This window comes from Salvelinus fontinalis, chromosome 20, assembly GCF_029448725.1.
Source record: "Salvelinus fontinalis isolate EN_2023a chromosome 20, ASM2944872v1, whole genome shotgun sequence".
Taxonomy (NCBI): domain Eukaryota; kingdom Metazoa; phylum Chordata; class Actinopteri; order Salmoniformes; family Salmonidae; genus Salvelinus; species Salvelinus fontinalis.
This window is the reverse complement of record NC_074684.1, coordinates 22,198,564-22,224,752: the sequence shown is the minus strand read 5'-3', so window position 1 is coordinate 22,224,752 and position 26,189 is coordinate 22,198,564. Positions and strand designations below refer to the sequence as shown.

General features: G+C 42.0%; 1 protein-coding gene and 1 pseudogene across 1 annotated transcript; one reads left to right on the top strand and one right to left on the bottom strand.

Annotated features, from left to right (window-relative positions):
* Window positions 1–14,516, bottom strand: part of LOC129817119 (mediator of RNA polymerase II transcription subunit 23-like) — a 56,866-nt pseudogene extending 42,350 nt beyond the window's left edge.
* A 6,829-nt stretch (window positions 14,517–21,345) lies between these two features.
* Window positions 21,346–25,106, top strand: LOC129817520 (uncharacterized). Its single transcript, XM_055872854.1, has 6 exons — window positions 21,346–21,618; window positions 22,063–22,268; window positions 22,383–22,558; window positions 22,778–22,922; window positions 23,258–23,397; window positions 23,484–25,106. Exons 1-6 carry the CDS (start codon window positions 21,437–21,439, stop codon window positions 24,492–24,494), a joined length of 1,860 nt encoding a protein of 619 aa, XP_055728829.1. The 5' UTR covers window positions 21,346–21,436; the 3' UTR covers window positions 24,495–25,106.
* The last annotated feature ends 1,083 nt before the right edge of the window (window positions 25,107–26,189 follow it).

The window sequence follows — 26,189 nt, the reverse complement described above, 5'->3', positions numbered from 1 at the left end:
ATGCTGACCTGTTTAAAGGTCTTACTCACGTCGGCTACGGAGAGCGTGATCACACAGTCGTCCCGAACAGCTGATGCTCTCATGCATGCCTCAGTGTTGCTCGCCTCGAAGCGAGCATAGAAGTGACTTAGCTCGTCTGGTAGGCTCGTGTCACTGGGCAGCTAGCGGCTGTGCTTCCCTTTGTAGTCTGTAATAGTTTGCAAGCCCTGCCACATCCGACGAGCGTCGGAGCCGATATAGTATGATTAAATTTTAGCCCTGTATTGACACTTTGCCTGTTTGATGGTTCGTCGCAGGGCATAGCGGGATTTCTTGTAAGCTTCCGGGTTAGAGTCCCGCACCTTGAAAGCGGCAGCTCTACCCTTTAGTTCAGTGCGAATATTGCCTGTAATCCATGGCTTCTGGTTGGGGTATGTACGTACAGTCACTGTGGGGACGACGTCCTCGATCTACTTATTGATAAAGCCAGTGACTGATGTGGTGTATTCCTCAATATCATCGGAAGAATCCCGGAACATGTTCCAGTCTGTGATAGCAAAACAGTCCTGTAGTTTAGCATCTGCTTCATCTGACCACTTTTTTATAGACTGAGTCACTGGTGCTTCCTGCTTTAATTTTTGCTTGTAAGCAGGAATCAGGAGGATAGAGTTGTGGTCGGATTTACCAAATGGAGGGCGAGGGAGAGCTTTGTACGCGTCTCTGTGTGTGGAGTACAGGTGATCTAGAATTTTTTCCCCTCTGGTTTCACATCTAACATGTTGATAGAGATTTGGTAGAACTGATTTAAGTTTCCCTGCATTAAAGTCTCCGGCCACTAGGAGCGCCGCCTCTGGGTGAGTGGTTTACTGTTTGCTTATTTCCTTATACAGCTGACTGAGTGCGGTCTTAGTGCTAGCATCTGTTTGTGGTGGTAAATAAACAGCTACGAAAGGTATAGCTGAGAACTCTCTAGGCAAGTAGTGTGGCCTGCAATTTATCACAATATACTCTACTTCAGGCGAGCAAAATCTAGAGACTTCCTTAGATTTCGTGCACCAGCTGTTGTTTACAAATATGCACAGACCGCCTCCCCCCCTCGTCCCTCGTCTAACCGGAGTGTGCAGTTCTATCCTGCCGGTGCTGCGTATATCCCGCTAGCTGAATATCCATGTCGTCATTCAGCCACGATTCCGTGAAACATAGTATATTACAGTTTTTGATGTCCCGTTGGTAGGATATTCGTGATCGTACCTAGTCTAATTTATTGTCCAATGATTGCACGTTGGCAAGTAGAATTGACGGTAACGGCAGCTTTCCTACTCGCCTTCTGCGGGTCCTGACGAGGCATCCGGCTCTTCGTCCTCTGTACCTGCGTCGCTTCTTCTTGTGAATAACTGGGATGTCGGCCTTGTCGGGTGTTTGGAGAATGTCCTGTGAGTCTTGGTTGTTTTTGAAAAAATCTTTGTCTAATCCGAGGTGAGTGATCGCTGTCCTGATATCCAGAAGCTCTTTTCTGCGGTAAGATACGGTTGCAGAAACATTATGTACATCGTGAAAAAAACATAATAGCACAATTGGTTGGGCACCTGTAAAACTGCTGCCTTTTCTTCCGGCGCCATTTTCATCAGCACAAGCAGAGCAGAAAGTAGTTAGCTTTTAGCAAACACAAAAACCGATACCAAGACCCAAGACTCGCAACATCTAGGGGGACAAGTACTTTCTCACCACTAACAGACACCTAAATTGGAGCCGAATTTCGTAGCCTTCAAGTGCTTGAAAAGTTTGTAAATTGCGTGACACGTTATTCCTTCAGGCTCGCTGAAGAGCAAAGAATTTAGGAAATGGATGCAGGCCCCGGTATTATAGCCAGGAAGGTGGGGCTTCCGAGGGCGAGCTCGGCATCCATTGGCCCGTTGGGCGTGATTTCAGTTTGCTTCGTGTGAATAGGATTGGTAGTTGACTCCTCATAGTATGTTATACCGAGTGACAGACTGAAAGGGCACTGTCCTTTGTCTGGAGAGGGAGCAGCTGCCTCACAGGGAGACCATGCCCTCTATTCCCCATTCACTTAACATTCACAGAGCTCACCTAATCATCTTATTACATTTTTTTACCATATTACAATGTTCCCAGGTTAACTCATATTATTTATTAATAATATATATAGATTAAAATACATTAATTTAGTCCTAATCTATGGATTTCACATGACTGGGAATACAGATATGCATCTATTAGTCACAGATACCTAACAAAAAAAGGTAGGGGCGTGGGTCAGAAAACCAGTCAGTATCTGGTGTGAACACCATTTGCCTAATGCAGCGCAACAAGGCTCCTTCGCATAGAGTTGATCAGGCTGTTGATTGTGGCCTGTGGAATGTTGTCCACTCCTCCAGTGGTTGCTGGAAATTGGCAGGAACTGAAACACGCTGTCGTACACGTCGATCCAGAGCATCCCAAACATGCGCAATGGCTGACATGTCTGGTAAATATGCAGGCCATGGAAGAACTTGGACATTTTCAGATTCCAGGAATCGTGTACAGATCCTTGCGACATGGGGCTGTGTATTATCATGCTGAAACATGAGGTGATGGCCGCTGTTGGGCCTCAGGATATCATTTCCGCTGTATCTCTGTGCATTCAAATTGCAATTGATAAAATGCAATTGTGTTAATAGTCTGTACCTTATGCCTGCCAATACCATAACCCCACCGCCACCATGGGACACTCTGTTCACTCTGGTTAGGGGAGGGTTTGGCCGGCAGGGATATCCTTGTCTCATTGCGCACTAGCGACACCTGTGGCGGGCCGGGCGCAGTGCATGCTGACATGGCAGCCAGGTGTACGGTGTTTCCTCCGACACATTGGTGCTTCTGGGTTGGATGGGCATTGTGTCAAGAAGCAGTGCAGCTTGGTTGGGTTGTGTTTCGGGGGACACATGGCTCTCCACCGTCGCCTCTCCCGAGTCCGTACGGGAGTTACAGCGATGAGACAAGACTGTAACTACTACCAATTGGATACCACGGAAAAAGTTTTTTTTTTTTTTTTTAATAAAAAATAAATGACACCATTTCAATTCAATGTGTTTAATGCAGGCCTGAATCACTTCACTGAATTGTTCCCTGAACAACAGATAGATGGCAGTTGAACAGAAAGGCCGAAATAGAACGCAACAACTCACCTACAGCGACCGACACATATCTATATGCTACTAGCTCATTTTGCAGTCTGGTCGACATGGATCGATTTATTGTAAAAAAAATAAACGTAAATCTATTGACAATGAAAATGAGGGGGAAGAGCTGGAGAACAACGTGACAGCTATGAACGAACAATCACCAGATAACCAGGAAGATGGACGCGGGGAAATGCAGCTAGCTAACGTGGCTCCAGTGGCTAAGAGAAGGATACAGTCGATTCAAGAAGAACACAAAGTTCCAAGAGAAATGGAAAGACAAGTATTTTTTTGTACTGCATGATGGGACTAGCTCACTTTGTCTTATTATACAAGTCAGTCAATTGTTTTAAACAAGCACATTTAGAGCGACATTTCCAGTCACACCATGCCTACTTTGCTTCGTGGCGGATATGTTTTGTCAATCTCAGAAACAACAAAATAGCGCAGCTCAAAAAACAACAACAAATGATGGACAGATCTTGCACCGTGGCAGAGAAAATGACAAAAGGCAACATATGAGATTGCTTGGATACTCGCAAGAAACAAGAAGGCCTTCACAGACGTGGAGATTGTAAAATAATGTTTTTTGGCCTCAGCCGAAATATTGTATGCTGATTTCACAAACAAGAAAGCTATTTTAAAGCAAATTAAGGGACTGCAACTCTCAGACTCGACCATAACAAGACGCATAGAAGACATGGGTAAGCAACTGATTACTGACATATCCGTGGCGCCGTGTTTTAGTATGGCGCTTGACGAAAGCACTGATGTAAGAGACATTGCCCAATTATGTTTGGTTTTGCTTTCCTCAAAACGAGTCGTTCATAGGGGGACTTTTATGTTTACTGCCCCTTCAGGGACAAACACAAGGAGAGGATATTCTGAAAACCCTTGTTACATTTTCTGCTGATAATAATATTGACTGGTCAAATGTGGCATCTGTGTGCACTGACTGCGCCCCAAACATGTGAGAAAAGGAGAAGGGACTCAACAATGAACATTGAAACAAAAACAGAGAAACAGACTGACCAATGCACACCTGGATTGTCTCACAAGGATAGCAACAACAGACTATACATTTAGAATGAATTCAGTCAAGGAGCAGAAGGGACATTTTCACTCATCCAACTACTGAGGTAACCCTTATTATGGGTCTTATACATGTGATGGAGCCTATTTGATGTGTGTATGTATATATTTGTGATGTACTGTACAACAAATCAATTGCATGTGCTCTATTGCTCTGAATTTGCTCTCAATTGACAATTGATAATATTGGAAGAAAAAGTACAACAAATTAAATGACTGAATGACTGTCTCAACCCAAAGTGTCCCCCTTACAAAAAAATTGTGAGTAACACTGGGTTTGGAGAACATTTTCTAAACGCTAACCTACTAGTTAGCGTTAAACACTGACCTATAATGAGTTTCACAGCCTTTATCAGAAACGTGTTAAATGTTGAACTAACATTAGATAAAGGCATACATGTCATGTGGGTGGCTTTGACCAGAGTGAAGATGAGGGCACGGTTGAGCTCCTCATATTCAGCTGACAGCAATGTTTTGGGGTCACTAAGGAAGCGGGTGAACTGAGGCTGAACCTCTGAACTCCCCAACACTATGATCAACCTCAGGGCTTTGCTCTCAACACTGAGGACACAGAAACAGACAAAAAGGTTACTTTTATAGAAAAGCTAGTAGTTATATAAAAGCGTATTTGCAAAGCGCTGACCCATTCCGGTGTTTCTAAGGAATGTTATTACCTAATTACTTCAATAGCACATCATTGACCTTCTCATTTTAATACACTGCTGTATAACACCTTGGCTTGCACTGACTTGACCTCAGAGGTACTAAATCCTTCCCAGTCTGAAGTATCTGTCAGCATTATTGTAATGAGTCAGAGAAAAACTACTGGCCCTTACAAAGCTGGTCAAAAAACTCCTGGCCCTACAAATAGGGGCTGACTGTGCCTGATCCTGTGGTTACTGACCAAAGGAGAAGCTGGCTCTGGTTGGTCTGGGGCACTGCGGCCAGCGAGTGCAGGTGGCTGAGCAGCTGGACGCGGTCGTGGGGCTAGATGTAGTGCATATGGTAGCTGAACTTCTCCAGCAGAGTGTGAAGGATGCCCCAGGCGTGGGACCTGAACACGTTAGGCAGGGGCTGGCCCTTGTAAAACAGGACATCATGTTGTTATAGTTAGAACATTATATTGAGCCATCTGTTATTCATACAGTGCCTTCAGAAAGTATTCATACCCCTTGACTTCTTCCCCCCAAAAATGTGTTACAGCCTAAATTCTAAACGGATTCAAAAAATAAAAAATTCGTACACATCTACACAAAATACCTCATAATAACAAAGTGAAAACTTGTTTTTAGACATTTTTGCTAATTTATTGAAAATTAAATACAGAAATGTCTAATTTACATAAGCATTCACACCCCTGAGTCAATACATGTCAGAATCACCTTTGGCAGTGATTACAGCTGTGAGTCTTGATGGGTAAGTCTTGAACTAGATTGTTGGTTATGGGCTCATAAGTATTTCACGGTAAGATCTACACCTGTTGTATTCAGTGCATTTGACAAATAACATTTGATTTGAGTCTAAGAGCTTTGCACACGTATTGTACATTTATTATTTTTCTAATTCTTCAAGCTTTGTCAAGTTGGTTGTTGATCTTTGCTAGACAGCCATTTTCAAGTAATTAGGCCACTCAGGAACATTCAATGTTGTTTTGGCAAGCAACTCCAGTGTATATTTGGTCTTGTGTTTTAGATTGTCCTGCTGAAAGGTGATTTTGTCTCCAAGTGCCTGTTGGAAAGTAGACTCCCAGGTTTCCTCTAGGATTTTGCCTGTGCTCAGCTCTATTCTGTTTCTTTTTATTTAAAAAACTCCCTATTCCTTGCCGATGACAAGCATACCCATAACATGATGCAGCCACAACCATGCTTGAAAATTTGAAGAGTGGTACTCAGTGATGTGTGTTCTTGGATTTGCCCCAAACAAAACATTTTTATTTAACTTTAATTTATTTGCCACATTTTTAAAGTTTTACTTTCGTGACTTGTAACAGGATGCATGTTTTGGAATATTTATATTCTGTACATGCTTATTTCTTTACACTCTGTCATTTAAGTTAGGATTGTGGAGTAACTACAATGTTGTTGCTCCACCCTCAGGTATCTCCTATCACAGCCATTAGACTCTAACTGTTTTAAAGTCACCATTGGCCTCATGGTGAAATCCCTGAGCGGTTTCCTTCCTCTCCGGCAAATTAGTTATGAAGGATGCCTGTATCTTTCTAGTGACTGGGTGTATTGATACTCTATCCAAAGTGTAATTAATAACTTCACCATGCTCAAAGGGATAATCGATGTCTGCTTTTATGTCTACCAATAGGAATCATTCTTTGCGAGACATTGGAAGACCTCCCTGGTCTTCGTGGTTGAATCTGTGTTTGAAATTCACTGCTCGACTGAGGGACCTTACAGATAATTGTATGTGTGGGGTAGAGAGATGAAGTAGTCATTCAAAAATCATGTTAAACACTAATTGCACACAGAGTGATGGGACTTGTTAAGCACATTTTTACTCCTGAACTAATTTAGGCTTGCCATAAAGAACATACTTTGGTGCGCAGGATTGTGTCGAGGCACAGATCTGGGGAAGGGTAGCAAAAACTTTCTGCAGCATTGACGATCCCCAAGAACACAGTGGCTTCCATCATTCTTAAATGGAAAAAAGTTTGGAATCAAAGACTCTTCCTAGAGCTGGCCCCCAGGCCAAACTGAGCAAACAAGGAAGAAGGGCCTTGGTCAGGGAGGTGACCAAGAACCCGATGGTCACTCTGACAGAGCTGTAGAGTTCCTCTGTAGAGATGGGAGAACCTTCCAGAAGGACAACCATCTCTGCAGCACTCCACCAATCTGGCCTTTATGGTAGAGTGGTCAGACAGAAGCCACTCCTCAGTAAAAGGCACATGACAGCCCGCTTGGAGTTTGCCAAAACGCACCTAAAGTACTGTCAGACTATGAGAAACAAGATTCTCTGGTTTGATGAAACCAAGATTGAACTATTTGGCCTGAATGTCAAGCGTCACGTCTGTTGGAATCATGGCACCATCCCTATGGTGAAGCATGGTGGTGGCAGCACCATGCTGTGGGGATGTTTTTCAGCGTCAGGGACTGTGAAACTAGTTAGGATCAAGGCAAAGATGAACAGAGAATAGTACAGAGAGATCTTTGATGAACCTGCTCCAGTGTACTCAAGACCTCGTACTTGGGCGAAGGTTCAACTTCCAAAAAGACAATGACCCTAAGCGCACAGCCAAGACATCAGTTTTTTTTAAACCTGTTTTTGCTTGTCATTATGGGGTATTGTGTGTGGATTGAGGAGGAAAAACAATAAGCCTGTAATGTAACAAAATGTAGAAAAAGTCAAGGAGTCTGAATACTTTCCAAATGCAGTGCTGTGAGAAAGTATTTGCCCCCTTACTGATTTGCTCTATGTTATCAGATCCTCAACCAAAACCTAATATTAGATAAAGGGAACCTGAGATAACGAAAATAAATGTATACTTAAATAAATAAATAAAATAAAAGTTATGCAACACCCAATTCCCCTGTGTGAAAAAGTAATTGCCCCCTTACACTCAATAACTAGTTGTGCCACATTCAGCTGCAATGACTGCAACCAAATGCTTACTGTAGTTGTTGATCAGTCTCTCACATCACTGCGGAGGAATTTTGGCCTACTCTTGCATGCAGAACTGCTTAAGCTCAGCAACATTTGTGGGTTTTCAAGCATGAACTGCTCTTTCAAGTCTTGCCACAATCTCAATTGGGGTTAGGTCTGGACTTTGACTAGGCCATTCCAAAACTTCAAATGTGTTGCTTTTTAACCATTTTCATGTAGATTTGATTGTGTGTTTTGGATCATTGTCTTGCTGCATGACCTAGCTGTGCTTCAGCTTCAGCTCATAAACGGATGGCCTGCCATTCTTCTGTAGAATTCTCTGATTCAGAGCAAAATTCATGGTTCCTTCTATTAAGACAAGTTTTCCAGGTCCTGAGGCAGCAAAGCGTCCCCAAACCATCATACTACCACCACCACGCTTGACCGTTGGTATGAGGTTTTTACTGTGGAATGTAGTGTTAGGTCCCATTATAACTGGTGAAAACCAATCTTCTCTAAAAAGTTGACGCAAGTTTGCCAAAAAGCACCTGGAAGACTCTTCGAAGAATGTTCTATGGACAGATGAGTCAAAGATGAGTTATTCAGTTTGTCATTCTTTTGTTTTGTATCTTAGGTTTGTGGTGAGGTAAATATTTCAGCTTTTATTTTCATTGTTTTGTTATTTTTTTCCTGTAAAGCAAATTGCATTGCATTCCATGTCTGAAATGTGCTGTATAAATGAAGCTTAATTTGATTTGCAACATAGCGGACCCAAATGTCCGCGCTAGATCTGACGCGACTTATTTTTTCTTTTTTTCTTGATATGCTACAGTGAAAGGCATGTTTGTTCTACATAATGTTTTATTTGAACGTTCCACAACGTTGTGCCCTGCTGAACACAGCCCAGGACTTACTGATGAATGCCTTGATGCCCAGGGACTCTATCTCCATGTAGACCAGCAGTCTGCTGTAGTTCTCCATCAGGACTGGGGCCAGGGCAATGCTGGAGGGCAATGCGTGGGCAAACTTGATCACCCGCGTGGCGATGCTGTTGATGAGGCTGGAGTGAAATTAGGGACATTTAGTCCGGTTTTATTTATTTATTGAGTATTTGCTTACCTTTTTTAATAGGCTTTGATCACTAAACTGTCAATACTGCATATGCAAGTGTTGGTATTTGCAGAAAACAGCTGAATGTTCGAGGCATTATTGGCTTAGAAATTGCAGATGGCTTTTTATTGTAAAATCAATAAGCACTGAATCCTCTGCAAAGCCGCCAGAGCATATTTTTCATGACTTAAAGAAGAGCCCACTCATCTCTGTAAAAATAGCTTTTAGGTTGAAATGGATATATGTTGTTTAAACTCATCACCACAACCACCTTCTATCCTCAGTTCTAAATGGCAACTAACAGCAGGGAAAATACAACCGTGATCAACAAGAGAGGGAGGAAGACGTCATGCTTCAACATGCTCATCTGTTTTTCGTGATGTAGCACAGAGAAATGTCATTTCATACACACTGGGCTACACTGAACAGATTGAGGTGAAATGACGACAACGTTTAAATGCTATGTTTAAATATAAACTCATTATTTAAACCTCATTCCGTTTTAAATAGGGCAGTATTAATGTGAATAAATTGACATGGCATGTCATTAAAAAAAACACGACAAAGATCCAAGTGACTATTTTTAAGGAGATTATTTTTTACCACAGCATTTCAAGCAGGGTATTTTTTAACTTAATTCAAAACATCATAGGACGCATCCTCAAGTCTTCCTGTAAGCCTCTCGTAGGCTGAGGATATTCCATTTTTACTTCAATAACCCCTATTAACAGCTCTAACTACACTGACCACAAATAAACGCAACATGCAACAATTTCAACAATTTTACTGAGTTACAGTTCATGTAAGGAAATCAGTGAATTGAAATGAATTCATTAGGCCCTAATCTATGGATTTCACATGACTGGGAATATAGATATTCATCTCAAAGGAGAAATGCTCACTAACGGGGATGTAAACAAATTTGTGGACAAAATTTGAGAGGAACACGCTTTTTGTGCGTATGGTACATTTCTGGGATATTTTATTTCAGCTCAAGAAACATGGGACCGACACTTTACATGTTGCATTTATATTTTTGTAAATGAAGTATGATGTTACGACGCCGAACTGCAGTCAGGTCAATACCCTGGTGAGGACAATGGTCACGCAGATGCGCTTCCCCGAGACGGTTTCTGAGTTTATGCAGAAATTCTTTGGTTGTGCAAACCGTTTCCTCAGCTGTCCGGGTGGCTGGTCTCAGACAATCCCGCAGGTGAAGAAGCCCGATGTGGAGGTACTGGACTGGCCTGGTTACACATGGTCTGCAGTTGAACCTACTGTCAAATTCTCTAAAACAACGTCGGAGGCGGCTTATGGAAACAGCTCTAGTGGACAATCCTGCAGTCAGCATGCCAATTGCACACTCCCTCAAAACTTGAGACATCTGTGGCATTGTATTGTGTGACAAAACTGCACATTTTAGTGTCCTTTTATTGTCCCCAGCACAAGGCGCACCTGTGTAAGGATCATGCTGTTTAATCAGGTTCTTGATATGCCACACCTGTCAGGTGGATGGATTATCTTAGCAAAGAAGAAAATCTCACTAACAAAGATGTAAACAAATTTGTGCACAACATTTTTGAGAAATATGCTTTTTGTGCATATGGAATATCTGTGGGATCTTCTATTTCAGCTCATGAAACATGGGACCAACACTTTACATGTTGCGTTTGTAACAGTTTAACTTTAGTCCGTCCCCTCGCCCCGACACGGGCGCGAACCAGGGACCCTCTGCACACATCAACAACAGTCACCCACTAAGCATCGTTACCCATCGCTCCACAAAAGCCGCGGCCGTTGCAGAGCAAGGGGAACCACTACTTCAGGGCCTCAAAGCGAGTGGCATCACCGATTGAAATGCTATTAGCGCGCAGCACCGTTAACTAACTAGCCATTTCACATCCGTTACACGTTTCTTTTTGTGCAGTGTAAATTAATCATTACTGTTTATGTTGCTGTATTATCCTGTGAGCAGAACAGTAGTAGTGGTTGTAGGGATAATGGACATATATGGTATCTGTATCTATCTCTATGGTAGGTATAGCTCACCTCATCCTGGCGTGGACAGTGAGAGAGTCCAGGGGATTCATGGGTAGTGGTGTGATGCGGTACAGTTAGTGCCAGGTAAGGTTATGCGCATGCTGCCGTTGCCATAGATAGTCTCCACCAGCATGTCCATGGGCAGAGTGAAGCACTCTGAGTTAGTGGAGTAGGCATCACACAGCAAGGCGATCTTATAAACCGTCATCCCCAGGGTCTTGTTCCTCAGGCTCTGCTGGAGAAACCTAAACACACAAGGACAGGTAGAGTTCAATATGAGGCAAGTCGTTTAAATGCAATTGAATCACAGATTTGAGATGTTGCTTTTATCTCAAACTCAAGGGATCAAAAATCATGCATCTGTGAGTTACACTGCACGTTGGTGACCACTGACCACTGTAATACTTTTAGACTGACTGCCTAAAGCCTTCTGCATGCTTCGGTTCAGCTGACGCCTACCGAACGAGTGTGCTCCCATACTCCCTTTAAAAAACTTTAGCTTGAAAAACAATAACAAAATGTGGCAATAGTACTGTTTGTCCATTGTGAGACGCCATAGCCAGCATACTTCCTCAAAATAGTCAGAATTAATCAAGAAATCTGTCATTCATTTTGACGTTTTGTCGATCTTAATCGCACAATTTTACATTAAAATGTTTGTTGCAGTATTCTCAAGTGAAAAATTGTGCATGAAAACGATTCATCTCTCGCTGAATGACAACACTTAATTGAAGAATCCATTCTGTTGACCAATCACCAGCGAAGGGGCGTAGACTTCGGCTACAGACTACCGACTTCGGGTTTTCTTGAGAATTTTTTTGGTGTGCACTAACACCCGGAAAAACCCTTGCCGAAGACCAAAATGTCACAAAATGTCATCATAATGTATGCATGAACTGTTCCGAACTGTTTCAGATGGGAAGCATGTGGACACCTTACATGTAATTGTATTCATCTGAGCTTCCTAGTAGACAGCATGACAGATAAGAGCTGGTATTAAGGGCCTATTGTTCTATAAGGTGGAGGAGACAGTCTCTTACTCATGGTGCAGCTTGAGGGAGTGGGAAATGCGGATCTGGCGTGGGTCGACTGGGGCTTGCTGATGTCCGGCACCGGGATGCACTGTAGTAATACACACATCACAATGTCTTTAGCAATCCCAATAAAACCTTAAATAAATCGTCTTCAATAAATCCTAAATTCATAACAATGTCTTGTAAACAAAGTAGACACCAAGTAAATAGCTTTAGAACCGGACTAGTATAATGCATTATTATCTCATTGAAACACGTTACTCATTCATTCACAATTTGCTGTATCATCATTGGTCAAAAGCTAATAAATAACCACTTAGCTCCGGGATAAGCTGTACGAGTCAACCATGAGTGTGTGTGTTAGTACACAGATTCAGTATTTGCATGCTAATGCAAGATTTGGCTGGGAGTTAATGGATGGAGATGGGGCTGCAGATGCCTTAATTGCGTCCCCTTGGATACGGCAGCTCCAGATGGAGTTAGGCTCAAAGTGGAGGATCCTGGTTCCTGCAGGGCTGCTCAGACAGATGGAGGAAACTGAAATAACAGGCCCTCTGAGCTCTGATGGCAGCACAGTCACTTCTTACTTGAGCTACCACACAGATACACAGGGGGCAATGCTACTGTATAGTCCTACTCCATGATCTCATGCTAACCTTTACACCGGTAGACATACACATACCAGGGGAGAATGACTGGCCCTTCTCATTGAAGCCACGGAAGTTCAAGGCCGACCGTGGTACTGCAGGCCTGGTTTGCAGAAAACAGGATCCCCCATTATTAGGAATGGAAAAATTGCAATCTTTGTGTCACCAAAATATTTTTTTCAAGAAAATAATTGATTCTAGATGTATGACCTTGAACCGATAATTGTATAAATCGCACACAGAACTGTATAGTTGTTCATGGCAGGACAATTTAGTTGTTCATGGCAGCCTGCAGTACCCCGGTCGGCCTTCAGCTTGAGTTACTCAATGAGAGGGGGCAGCACCGAGCTAGCCTGCAACGTCACTTCCTGGAGTAGCTCAAACTGCTATGTTATGTCTTCATGACACACCATCTTAATAATATTTTGCTTATTTTTTTGGTACTTTTTCTCCCCAATTGGAAGTTGCCATCGCTGCAACTCCCCACGGACTCGGAGAGGCGAAGGTCGAGAGCCTTGCGTCCCCCAAAACACAACCCTGCCATGTCACACTGCTTCTTGACACACTGCATGCTTAACGCAGAAGTCAGTCGCACCAATGTGATGGAGGAAACACCATCCAGCTGGCGACAGAAGTCAGCTTGCAGGCGCCCGGCCCGCCACAAGGAGTTGCTAGAGGACAAGGACATCCCGGCCGGCCAAACCCTCCCCTAACCCGGACGACGCTGGGACAATTGTGCGCCGCCTCATGGGTCTCCCGGTCACGGCCGGCTGTGACACTGGGATCGAACCAGGGTCTGTAGTGATGCCTTAGACCGCTGCACCACTCAGGAGGCTGCCATCTTAATCTTAACCAACTTTATTTGGCTTCAGTGCGCTATTGAGTCACATAGGAATGGATGTAGTCACGTGACCCATGGCTTTGTCCATTCATATATACAGTCATTGACACACACACACACCTCTTTCTCTGGGTAGAGCAGGTCGAACAGCTTCATGACAGGGAGGAAGTCTGCCTGAGCGTTCTTCTGGGTGCTGCCAGAGATTAACTGGAGGCGGAATCATATCAGGTGGTCTCTGCCTTTGATCAGGCCTCGGCCGTCCAGCTGAGGAGCAACACACACAAGACAGAAATTTTAGACACGGTCTGTCTTACGGTCTCTGTCTCACACACTAACTGTGTGGAACAGAAGTGCTTATTCATCCGCTAATGGTAAAAATGAAGTAAGAACAAGTGTTAAAGATAATAGGACAATTGACTGTGTCCACATCTATAAGTGTTTCTGTTCCAATCAACACCATCCCACCTTCTGGTGAAACAAGAGCACCATGTGTGGGAAGCTGCGAACTGGAAGAGCACAAAGAAAATAAGCTGGCTGGAGATGTGCTGCCACAGGAGCTGGCTGGAGAGGTGCTGCCACAGGAGCTGGCTGGAGAGGTGCTGCCACAGGAGCTGGCTGGAGAGGTGCTGCCACAGGAGCTGGAGCTGGCTGGTGCTGCCGTCGTAGAACTGCTCCTACGTCTCAGAGCGCTCCATGGCGTACAACACCAGGTACACCAGCTGGTCCTCGATTACCAGATGTGAGGGGGGAGGGCTAAGATAAAGCGATGTCAGAAGGGGGGGTGTAAAATTCAGTAAATGTCGATACAGGGAATTGGCTTGACTTTGGGTGGGGGTGGGGGGGGGGGTCCAACACTGTCCTGCACTTCACCAAAACAAGTGAGATCAGCCAATAGTGGATTCAGAAATATAGTTCATTTAAAAAAAGGTGGCACTTGACTGGCCTCATTGACTGCTTCATTCTAGTTCCCTTCCCTCTCACCCCAAAAACTGTCTCACACCAACATCACTAAAGTCACTTGGCTCAAATGGGAGTCTCAGAAAAGTTGGTTACAACAGAACACACACACAAAAAACAGAGCATGACATGAAAACTACACCACTGCAAAAGAAAGCCCTGATCCCAGAGAAGCTGGACTATATCACCAGATTGGTCACTTTTGCAATCAAATAATTGCCAAAGTAATTAATATGCATGTACATATATTTTTAATACATTTGCAAAAATGTCTAAACCTGTTTGATGTGTAGGCAATTTGCAGACTATTCAGATTAGAATGGCAACTGTTGAAACCATACAATTTGTGAATGAAATGAACTACAACTTCCGTTTAAGAACACAAGTTTGGTCAAATAAAAACTGAATACAAACGTTGTATTGTCACATATACCAGATGGGTGCAGTGAAATGTGATGTTTTACTGGGTCAGTCATAGTATTACTGTGCTGTATCCGTGGAGCAAATTAGGGTTAAGTGCCTTGCTCAAGGGCAAATCAACAGATTTTTCACGGTGTCGGCTCGGGTATTCAAACCATAAATGTTTCGGTTACTGGTCTAACGGCTAGGCTACATGCCGCCCTACATCACCTTGAAGAGCATTTGGAGTTAACGGTTTGTTGCAAAACGAATCGGCGTAATGAATACACCCCAGGTGAGTTGACAAATCTATGGCGTGTTTTTCATTAGCCAAGGAGTAACTCAGACTATGGAACAGTGGTGGAAAAACTACCCAATTGTCATCCTTGGGTAAAAGTTAAGATACCTATATAGAAAATGACTAAAGTAAAAGTAAAAAAGAGTCACTCAGAAAAATACTACTTTAGTAAAAGTTTAAATCATTTGGTTTTAATACCAAAAGTAAATGTAATGGCAAAAATATACTCTGCGAGCGTCGTGCCTAAGAACAGCCCTTAACCGTGGTATATTGGCCATATACCACATCCCCGCGTGCTTTATTGCTTAAATATGCTCTGGAGCTGGGTTTCCATGAAATCGCCATGTTTCAACGATGAAAAGTAACATTACGAAATCAATCCAGAAATCGCAAAAGCACTTTGCTCCATTCACTGAGCATGGATTGCCTTTGGATGCAACCGCCACGGAGTTTCTAAACTGCACTGTCTTTGCTAAGGCAAAGATTTGTATAACAACTCTATAACTGTCATCATCTGTAGTTAATTATACAGTTAACCGGACGTTTGTACAGCCTTAAAAACAAACCGATGTGGCACAATCAAAAGTAAATTGTTCCACATCTGTAGAGTAATCTCATCTAATATAAAAAATACGATCTACGGTTCAATGAGATCAGTGACATATCTGAAATGAAAATATGAATGAGACCGCTACATTTAATGTCTCGTCCAGTTAAAATGAATTAAACGTACTTATTCATAATAATGTAAAACCTCGACATCAAGAGCTTCAAATCGAGTGGTGCCATTGGTGCTCTTTTGACAATCTGATAAATTATTCACATCAGTCAAACCAGTCTTCAATCAGGCAATCAAGTACATTAATGAATGCACTGCCGTCTCAATAATGTTGTGGGCCTGACAAACGGTTAATGTTATGGTGCCCTACAAAACTAAAGTTATTACAAACGTTTACACAGATCTTGTAGATTCTTCTGTAAAACATTTAATTATCATATAATAATTCACAGATGTTATCAAATAACCTGTGTTACCCAGTCAGAATAGACCAGTGCTTTAATTAGGCAATAATTGTGTGCTTTACAACCGGTGTGATGAGAACTCGAACCGGTGGAATACGACGATACAGAGCGCTTATTTCAAAGAGCGCTCTGTAAGTCACGCCCCAGTGGGCAGAGGTAGGCATGTTGGACTGGGACACGTTTCAATATGATAAGTATCTAATTTTACAATGCGTCCGCCTTGGTTCTGTGTAGCCTAGTTATGCTAATATATTTGAGACCAGTGTATGCATTGAATAATACATTCATAAATGGCAAAAAGGACAATCGAATAAAGAAATGAATCTCAAGAAACAAGTTTTTGAAGTGTCTTTGTTTTTAACTCATCAAATATATATATACAGACACTTCAAAAACTTGGTTATTATTTTACACATATTTATGTGCACATTTTCTGCTTGACTGTGGCACTCTTTACCTGAACTGTTAGGATTTTCTTGTGATCACAACTACTTATTTTGCTCAATAAAGATAGAATTCAATTGTTTTCTTTGAAAAGATGGGCCTGGCTGAGAAAAGTACATTCCTCTTTCTGTCTAAGTGTGGGGCTGTTTACCGCAATTTTCTGTATTATTTGGATAACAGAACAAAACAACTTATTTTACTCAACTCAAGATTGAATTAAATGGTATTTCTTTGAAAACATAGGCCTGGCTGAAATGAAAAATACATTAAGGGGATGGGACCCAAAGAGACAGAGACCGATTATCTGTCTGCATGTCTCTTTATTTACAATGCTGGCTGCCATGGTTAACACAAACGCAGGACAATGAATGCTAACGGAATTGAATCAGACAGGGTAACATAAACAGGCCTACAGTGACACATAGAGGTGAAACGTGTGTGTGTGTGTGTGTGTGTGTGTTAGTCAGATTATCCAGTGTCCACAGCAACACTTGATTGTTCTCTACCCCAGTGCATGTGGTGTGTACTATAGTCTTAGCCATTCTCTCACTAGCTCGTAACTTGTATTTTTCTCTGACTCTCGTTCCGGAGGGGCTGAGGCACTTGGACCGTGACTGAGGACACCCTGGCCTGACACCTGGACGTGCTTGGCCCAATCCCACCTGGCTCCCCTCTACATGCTTCCTGCTTGTTACTTTAAAGTCCATAATTAACTTATAGAGCTCTGGATCCAATGTCTTACCCACTACTGTAACAACTTGTGTCAATTATTTGCTTGTTTATATAACACACTTTTTTTTTTTACTAATGATTCAAAGGTGTGTGACCATTAACTTTGGCTGCATATCCATTTAACAATGGCGAAAAGTAGCTCAAGCCAATGCTTGGAAACTCATTAGGCGAGGAATGGATAATTGGTATGCAGCCATTGATTTTTAGGTGGCTTCATCAACAGATGGAATGTCTCCCAAATGGCACCATTTTCCCAATACACAGTGCACTAATTTTGACCAGGGCTCATAGGGCTCTGGTCAAAAGTAATGCATTATACAGGAAAAAGTAACAGGGTGTCCTTTGGGATGCTTTCTGCCTGTTGAGCACCACCCTGCCTACTGTAAACCATTTGTCCATCCCATTCCCCCAGTTAAGCAAAATAAAGGGAGAGGCGGTGACAATAATGTATGTTGTAAATTACTTTTCCTGTCAATTACTTTATTTCATAAACGTACCCTATTGTGTGTGTGACCTTTTTGAAGTTTTAATAAAACCTTTATTCAGCCAACAAATCCATATTTTCATTGATGGAGTATTCAACAGACTGAACAGTCATGTACCAATGAGATTAATTAGTTGTATTGCATTTGTGTCTGGTGTTGTTGCCATTCAGGCTCATCTAGCCTTGGTATGGAATACCTGATATCTAACAAAATACCTCAGTCATAGGAAATCATTAGGGAAAGAAGTCACACTTCCAGTTTTCAATACTCTTTATTTGACTGCTGTAATACAAAGATATAGGCCGTATAAAAGCATACATTCAAGACCCTAAAGTCGTCATGGTAACAGGCAGGTAGAGTGTGGCCAGCTTGGATTGGGCCAGGCATGTCGAGGTGTCAGGCCAGGGAGTCCTCAGTCACGGTCCCAGAGCCTCAGGCCCTCCGGAAGGGGAGACAGAGAAAAGATGAATGTTAGTGAGAGCATGCACTGGAGGTAGAGAATAATCAATAGTGTTGCTGTGGACCCTGGATAATCTAACTAGCACACACCTGTTCGACCTCGCTGTGATACTGTAAGCCTACTTATGTTACTTTTCTGAGTCAATTCAGGTAGCATTCAATGTCCTGCGTTTACGTTAACCATGGCAGCCAGCATGGTAAATAAAGAGATGTGCAGGAAGATAATCAGCCTGTGTGTCTGTGGATCCTTTCCCTTTAATGCATTTTTCATGTCAGCCAGGCCCATCTTTTCAAAGAAACAACATTTATTTAAATCTCTAGTTATGTAAAATAAGGTGTCTATTGTTTCAGTCCTTGTTTCATTTTCACTTCTTGTTACCTGGTAAATAACCAACAACCATGGATTACCTCAAGGACAATAAGGTGAGAAAACAGTTAATGTCAGCCAGGCCCATGTTGTCAAAGAAACACTGTTTATTTCAATCTCTAGTAAAATAGGTAGTTTTGTTCTGGTCACGAGATAATCCAGAAAATTGCTGTAAACGGCGCCACACTCAGGCAGAAAACTGAATCTTCTTTTCTCAGCCAGGCCAATTTTTTCTAAGAAAAATTGTATCTCTATTTGAGCCCAATAAGTAGTTTTGTTGTGATCACATGAACATCCTAACAATTCAGGTAGGCTAAAGAGCGCCACCGTCAAGTTGTAAAATCTGAATGTTCTATCAAAGTGTGAACAATTAGTTTCCCTGCCTGATATGGCTGCTACTTAGAAATACATGACATTCACTGCTATAAATACATCTCTGTGTGAAAAGGTGTCCTCTGATCTGTTTTGTCATAAACTCAATGTATTCCCGAACACTGCTGGTAACCAGATGTTCCCAATAATTGAAGTAGCCTAGTAAACAATGCCCCCCTCTGGTATGTTCTATTGCAAACTGTCTAGGACTCGTTGTTGTTTACCTGTTTACTACTCAAATACACTCAAAGATATTTGACTTGTTAGGTCAAAGACGAAATTAACTGCAGTGCATTGGTCTCAAATAGCCTATATTATCATAACTAGGCTACACAGAACCACGGCGACCCATACTTTCTATAGAACAAACTTCATGTCAGGATAGGCAACCGAAATAAATAATTAATGTATGTGTGTTATAGAGGAGGGAGTAAAATGTAGGCAAGCAATAACATTTCAGAACAACTACTAGTGGAATAAGACATGGGAGAGATGACTTTTGGCAAAGAGATTTATTTGTAAACTAATACACTTGAAACAAATAGCCAAACCAAAAACTGCAGACATTACTAGTGCCTTCCCCACAATCAAACCGGTCCACCATGCTTAGCTCTGCCCACTGGGGCGTGGCTTACGGAGCGCTATCTCACAATACCCGGCCAAATTTGTTCCGACATAAACAGATGCGTGTTCACTAAATTCCTCCATGCTTACTGTAAATAACTCCGCCCATTTCACGTGAGTATTGACTACTAGGCTACCTGACCAAGGTAATGTTAAGCAAATAGCAACATAAAAGACACTGAAGGAGATCCTCGAACTGAATAATTTACTGTAGCCGATTGGTTGAAATGTCCATGAGCTTAATATTATATATTTGTTTTACCAATGCTACGGGAAAGAATGGTCAAATATCTCTTGATTATTTATCTATGGACGGCAGGTAGGCTTCGTTTTCATTGGCTGCGTATCATAATCAGTAATTACAAGGAAAATGTTTACTATTGTGGTATGTAGTGCAGTTTACATCTTATCACATATTGAACTGGCAAGTTTAATTATGTGTTAATCTCAATATTTTGCTAATACAAAGTATTATTTTCCGTCAAGCTATAGAAATAGTTCAGCTGTCATTGTTCAGCTGTTTAGATAAATTTGTAAGAAACATGTTGTATATAATTTAAGATTCCCATTTTCCCATCAATAATAATAAAATAAAAAACTTTTACCCCCCCACACCCAGACATTTATGGCATAATGCTGTGCCATAAGGATACTAAAATATTTTCAGAACATTCATTAAGTGAAATATAGTAGAAACAAATATTCATAAAAAAATACAAGTTGGACATAAACTAGTAATTTTCACTGCCTCTCAAACCTGATTCTGGGGTCTATTCTTCTTTGCTGTCACTGTCCTTAAGCTCACTGTCCTCACTATCAGAGGGTATGATCCTAACTGCTCAATTGCTTGTCAATGTCAGTGGATGTGTTGGCAAAAACATTGACCAAGGCCATCTTTTAACATCATATAACATGTCTTTCATTACCCTGAAAAGTACCCTAACTACACAACGTTGCCCTGAGGCAACAAAATACAACTTTTTTGAATATATATAAAAACAAAATATGTTCAAAACCAATCAAATATGCTTCTTTAGAAATTCCTACACAAGGGGGGGGGGGGGGGGGGCAAAAAGGTGTTCTGTTGCCTTAGGGCAACGATGTGCAGTAGATGGATAAAAATGCATTTTAAGCATGCTTAACCAATGTAATCATTTTGTGTCATTTTAAGACTCGCCCAAACACACCTTCAGCTGTAGCCAACTGCAACACGTATGTGGGTGGCATTTACTTTGGTTTACTTTTGTTTTCACTCCCTCTACTGTATTTTCCACCAAACTTATATAGTATGTGCTATATCAAAAAAAAAATATAGTTACAGAGTTGAGTAGTGACATATGTAACACTTAATGCTATGTTGAGGCATTGATCACAACAAAAAGTATGTTGGCAAAGCTTACAGTAAAACAAACAAGCGTTTATGATGCAATTAATAGGGTTAATATGGTTAATATAATCATGAGAGGTCCTTGAAAGACCTGTTTAACTGAGCACGTGGTATTCTGAAACACACAGGAAACAAATGTGGTCTCGTGCCATCGGGAAAATAAGCGTTTCTTTGTGAGGGCTTATGAAATATCTTATCTCTCAACCTTAATCACATCAACATCCTGTTGTTGTTCTATACAATGTTTCTCTTCAACTAGAACTTTAAGATATTCTACATTATGTTAAGGAAAAAGGATGTAATTTCATTCTCTTAATAATCTTATTTAATTTTAGAATTGTTTACAGGGAGTGATGCTCTCTCAAGTTGACAATTCGTAATGCCCTTGGCAGTTGATCACCTACTTTCTGCTGTTTCTCCTTTCCTAGTTGTCTCACATGGGTCCAGTGTAGGATGTCCTGAAGGAGTTCATTTTAACTCTGTGAACCTGAGGAACATTGCAAAGTGGCATCCTGGGAAAGACACACCAAATGACACACATTACACAGTGGAGTATGCAATGTAAGGACACTTTTATACATTTCCATAATCTTGGTACCCAGAACCAAATCAGCTCCTCAATTTTGTCACGAGAGACTATTTCCATTAACTAGTTAAGCAATAAGGGCCGAGGGGGTGTGGTATATAGCCAATATACCACGGCTACGGGCTGTTCTTCTGTATGACACAACGTGGAGTGCCTGTATACAACCCTTAGCTGTGGTATATTGGCAATAAACAACAAACACGGAGGTGCCTTATTGCTATTATAAACTGGTTACCAATGTAATTAGAGCAGTACAAATAAATGTTTTGCCATACAAGTGGTATACGGTCTGATATGCCACAGCTTTCAGACAATCAGCATGCAGGGCTCGAACCACCCAGTTTATAATTGTAAATAAATACCCATGATCCATGGATTTAAGGACACATCTCATGATGTGTTTATTTGTTGTCTCCTAGTTATGGTGACAGAATGGATAGTGGGGCGACACATGTGCGCTGGAGGGTGAAGAAGCAATGCAGAGACATCCCTCAGACCTGGTGTGATCTATCCAATGAGACCACTGACCTGGATGAAGGCTACTTTGCCAGAGTCAAGGCTGTGGGCACAAACCTATCCTCCAAATGGGCATTCACGGAAAAGAGGTTTGACCCCAAAGCTGACAGTAAGTTGAGATCCTCTTCAAATATAATTTTCCTTATCTATGAATTAGGAGCGATAGCGAACCACTTCAAAATAAAATCCGAGAAGGATGTGAAATGTTTATCATCCCCAACAGCAACCTTTGGACCTCCACTTGTAACACTTGTGATGAAGGAGAATAGTGTTACTGTCAAGCTGAAGGGTCCAATGAGATGGAAGACTGGAAACATGACAAAAGAGTACTCCTTGTTGAAAATATACCCTCAGATGACATACAACCTCTCTGTGTACGACAACAGAAGCTGCAAAACGGTTGGTGTTATGTTGGTTACTGTAACATTGTGTAAATAATTAAATTACATAATATGTAGGACTCCCTATAGGGACTTTAATCAGTGCAAATTGCTGCATTAATATATTATAATAGACAATTCTATATTTTTATATCGTAATTATTTTATAATGCAGATTTTTACGAGTGTTAGTTCTATTTTGTGTATTTTAACTTTCTGTATTCATTTTGTCTTTTAGCATCACTTCACTGTGGAAAACAGATCCTTTGAATATGGGTTGCTTGCCTATGAAACCCAGTATTGTTTCTCTGCTAATTCCCAGGTCCTATCACTTCCTATACCTTGGCATGCATCTGAATGGCAGTGCCTAACAACCCCAAAGGGTAAAATAAGACTTGAGTTAATCCAATGACCTAGTGTGCAGTGTTTTTGAAAGGTTTTATTACATGCATGGATGTCTGTCAGGATAAACCTGCCCAACAGGTTTTGGTAAATCGCAAAAGCATTCCAAGAATTGTTCTCTCTACCGGTAAATGTGACAGGAGACTTTAGGTGTTTTTCCAGAGTGTATTTTCTCTTCCTGGTAGAGAAGGAGTTATGTTGAATTTGAAGGTGTGTGTGTTCTCAGCTGTAACCTATAGACCTTTCTCTTCCTATGATGGCTGTACACTGTATAGATCTCTTGTTTGATCTCTACCCTACCACTCTGTCTTTACAGATCCTTTCTACGACCAGCTGCTACTGATGCTGATGGGAGCCGTTGTACCATCAGTTATCTGCCTTTTCATGCTGATCCTGGCCGGATGCCTTGTCTACCACTCTGTTTGTGGTAATAAACAGAAAAGTCCCCCTTTCCTGGTAAGAATAATATGTGACTAATAGAAGCCTTTAACAATGGCTACGAAGTGCAATTTACTAAGATGTCACCCTTTTTGCTCTTTCAGGAAATATTGGACCTTCAGAACCCACCGCAGACTTTCTGTCCTGAGCATACTGTGACAGTGAATGTGGTACTGGTCAACATTGCCAAGCCCATGGAGTTGATGGCCATAAAGCCTAACAACATCCCTGCCCTGATCCACCAAACAGAGCAGGAGCTCGTACTACCCTCCTCTGCCCAGCAAGCCCCTGGCATAGAGCCTCCAAAGGAGGGATCATGCAAAGATGAGTTCGGTGAGGCCCAACCAGAGCCTCTAGACTACGGCTTCGTTGGAGCGGCCCCAGAGATGCCGGAAGTAAGGGAAAATGAGGCATCTGACAGTGAGAAAACCCTGCCCCTGCGTCTCAGCCAGGTCAACCCATACATAGCACAGAGATGTGCACCAGGTTCACAGGAGCCTGTGGAGAATGTTTTGACTGGGATCTGTTTAGACATGGACCCCAAGACAGGGCTCTTTAGAATGCCACTGCTGTCTGATATAAAGCTGGGGGTGGAGAGCACAAGTTACAAAGAGCCTGATCAGGTGGGTCCCTACGCACCACAGCACTTCTCTGTCAGAGAGACCACTGAGGTGGACCTGTGGGGAGACAAAACTGAAGAGCCCCAAAGTTACCCCTCAGACTACGGCTTCGTGGGAGCAGCCCCAAAGCAGCAGATGGTGACAACAAAGTACCAGACGCGGTCTAACAGAAGGGATAATCAGCCCCTGCTGCTAGCCCAGGTCAACCTGTACAGAAGCCAGAGGCAAGCTCTGTTTCCACAGGAGTCTGAGGAAGAGGATGGATTAGGTGGTGGTAACTGTGTTGACTGGAGCCCTACATCAGGGATCCTCCAGATGCCTTTGCTCTCCAAGCCTATTCCAGAAGTGGAGGTAGTGAGAAAGGACAGGGAGTCAGAGCAGTTGGAGATTCTACCCAGTGTGTTAGTGAGGCAATCCTCAGAGGAGAGTGAGGGTGAGAGTGACCTGACTAAACTACAGAATGTCTGGAGTCTACAGATCAACATGGAGGACTAACCTATTAGACAGTTAACCTATTGGACACTTAACCTGATAGACAGTTAACCTATTGGACACACATTATTACAGCAAAAAAGTTTGTTTACCGTATGTGGAAGAATAATTCAGATTGCTGTATGTACCAATTGATTCAGTTGCCAAATCAAATGAAGGACATATTTTTAACTAATCCAAAATGCTTTGTAAATGCTTCAGCAATGTGATTGTAGCTAACTTATTTTTGAGGAGGTTTTGTTTACTTTGTACCTTTTTATCCATCATTTTCTACTAACTTATCACGATTGATGTATTGCCAGATAGCTTTTTTGTGTACAATTGAATACAAAGTTTATATGAAGGAACATGCAATGCCACTTTACCTCATGATGATTAACAAGCAGGAGGAGTGTGGCTGTAAAGGTTTCTAACCACACACTAAACTTCAAAGCTTACTGTCAACCTGCAGAGAACAAAATGTCCTTTCCCTTTGACTATGAAGACAATGCAAATAAAGGATATATACAGTACCCGTCAAACTTTTGGACACACCTACTCATTCAAGGGTTTTTCTTTATTTTGACTATTTTCTACATTGTAGAAAAACAGTGAAGACATCAAAACTATGCAATAACACATAGGGAATCGTGTAGTAACCAAAAAATTGTTAATCAAGAAAAATTTTAGATTCTTCAAAGTAGCCACCCTTTGCCTTGATGACAGCTTTGCATTCTCTCAACCAGCTTCACCTGGAATGATTTTACAACAGTCTTGAAGGAGTTCCCACATATGCTGAGCACTTGTTGGCTGCTTTTCCTTAACTCTGCGGTCCAACTCATTCCAAACTATCTCAATTGGGTTGAGGTTGGGTGATTGTGGAGGCCAGGTCATCTGATGCAGCACTCCATCACTCTCCTTGGTCAAATAGCCCTTACACAGCCAGGAGGTGTGTTTTGGGTCATTGTTCTGTTGAAAAACAAATGATAGTCCCACTAAGCACAAACCAGATGGGATGGGCTATTGCGGCAGAATGCTGTGGTAGCTATGCTGGTTAAGTGTGCCTTGAATTCTAAATAAATCACAGACAGTGTCACCAGAAAAGCACCATCACACCTCCTCCATGCTTCATGGTGGGAACCACAAGTGCGGAGATAATTCGTTCACCGACTCTGCGTCTCCCAAAAACACGGCGGTTGGTACCAAAAATCAAGAATTTGGACTCATCAGAATAAAGGACAGATTTCCACCACTCTAATTTCCAATGCTCCTGTTTCTTGGCCCATGCAAGGCTATACTTCTTATTGGTGCCCTTTAGTGGTGGTTTCTTTGCAGCAATTTGACCATGAAGACCTGATTCCTGCAGTCTCCACTGAACAGTTGATGTGGAGATGTGTCTGTTACTTGAACTCTGTGAAGCATTTATTTGCGCTGCAATCTGAGGCTGGTAACTCTAATGAACTTATCCTCTGCAGCAGAGGTAACTCTGGGTCTTCCTTTCCTGTGGCGGTCCTCTTGAGAGCCAATTTCATTATAGCGCTTGATGGTTTTTGCGACTGCACTTGAAGAAATGTTCAAAGTTCTTGACATTTTCCACAATGACTGACTGACATTCATGTCTTAAAGTAATGATGGAATGTCATTTCTCTTTGCTTATTTGAGCTGTTCTTGCCATAATATTGACTTGGTTTTTACCAAATAAGGCTGATTGGCTCAAAC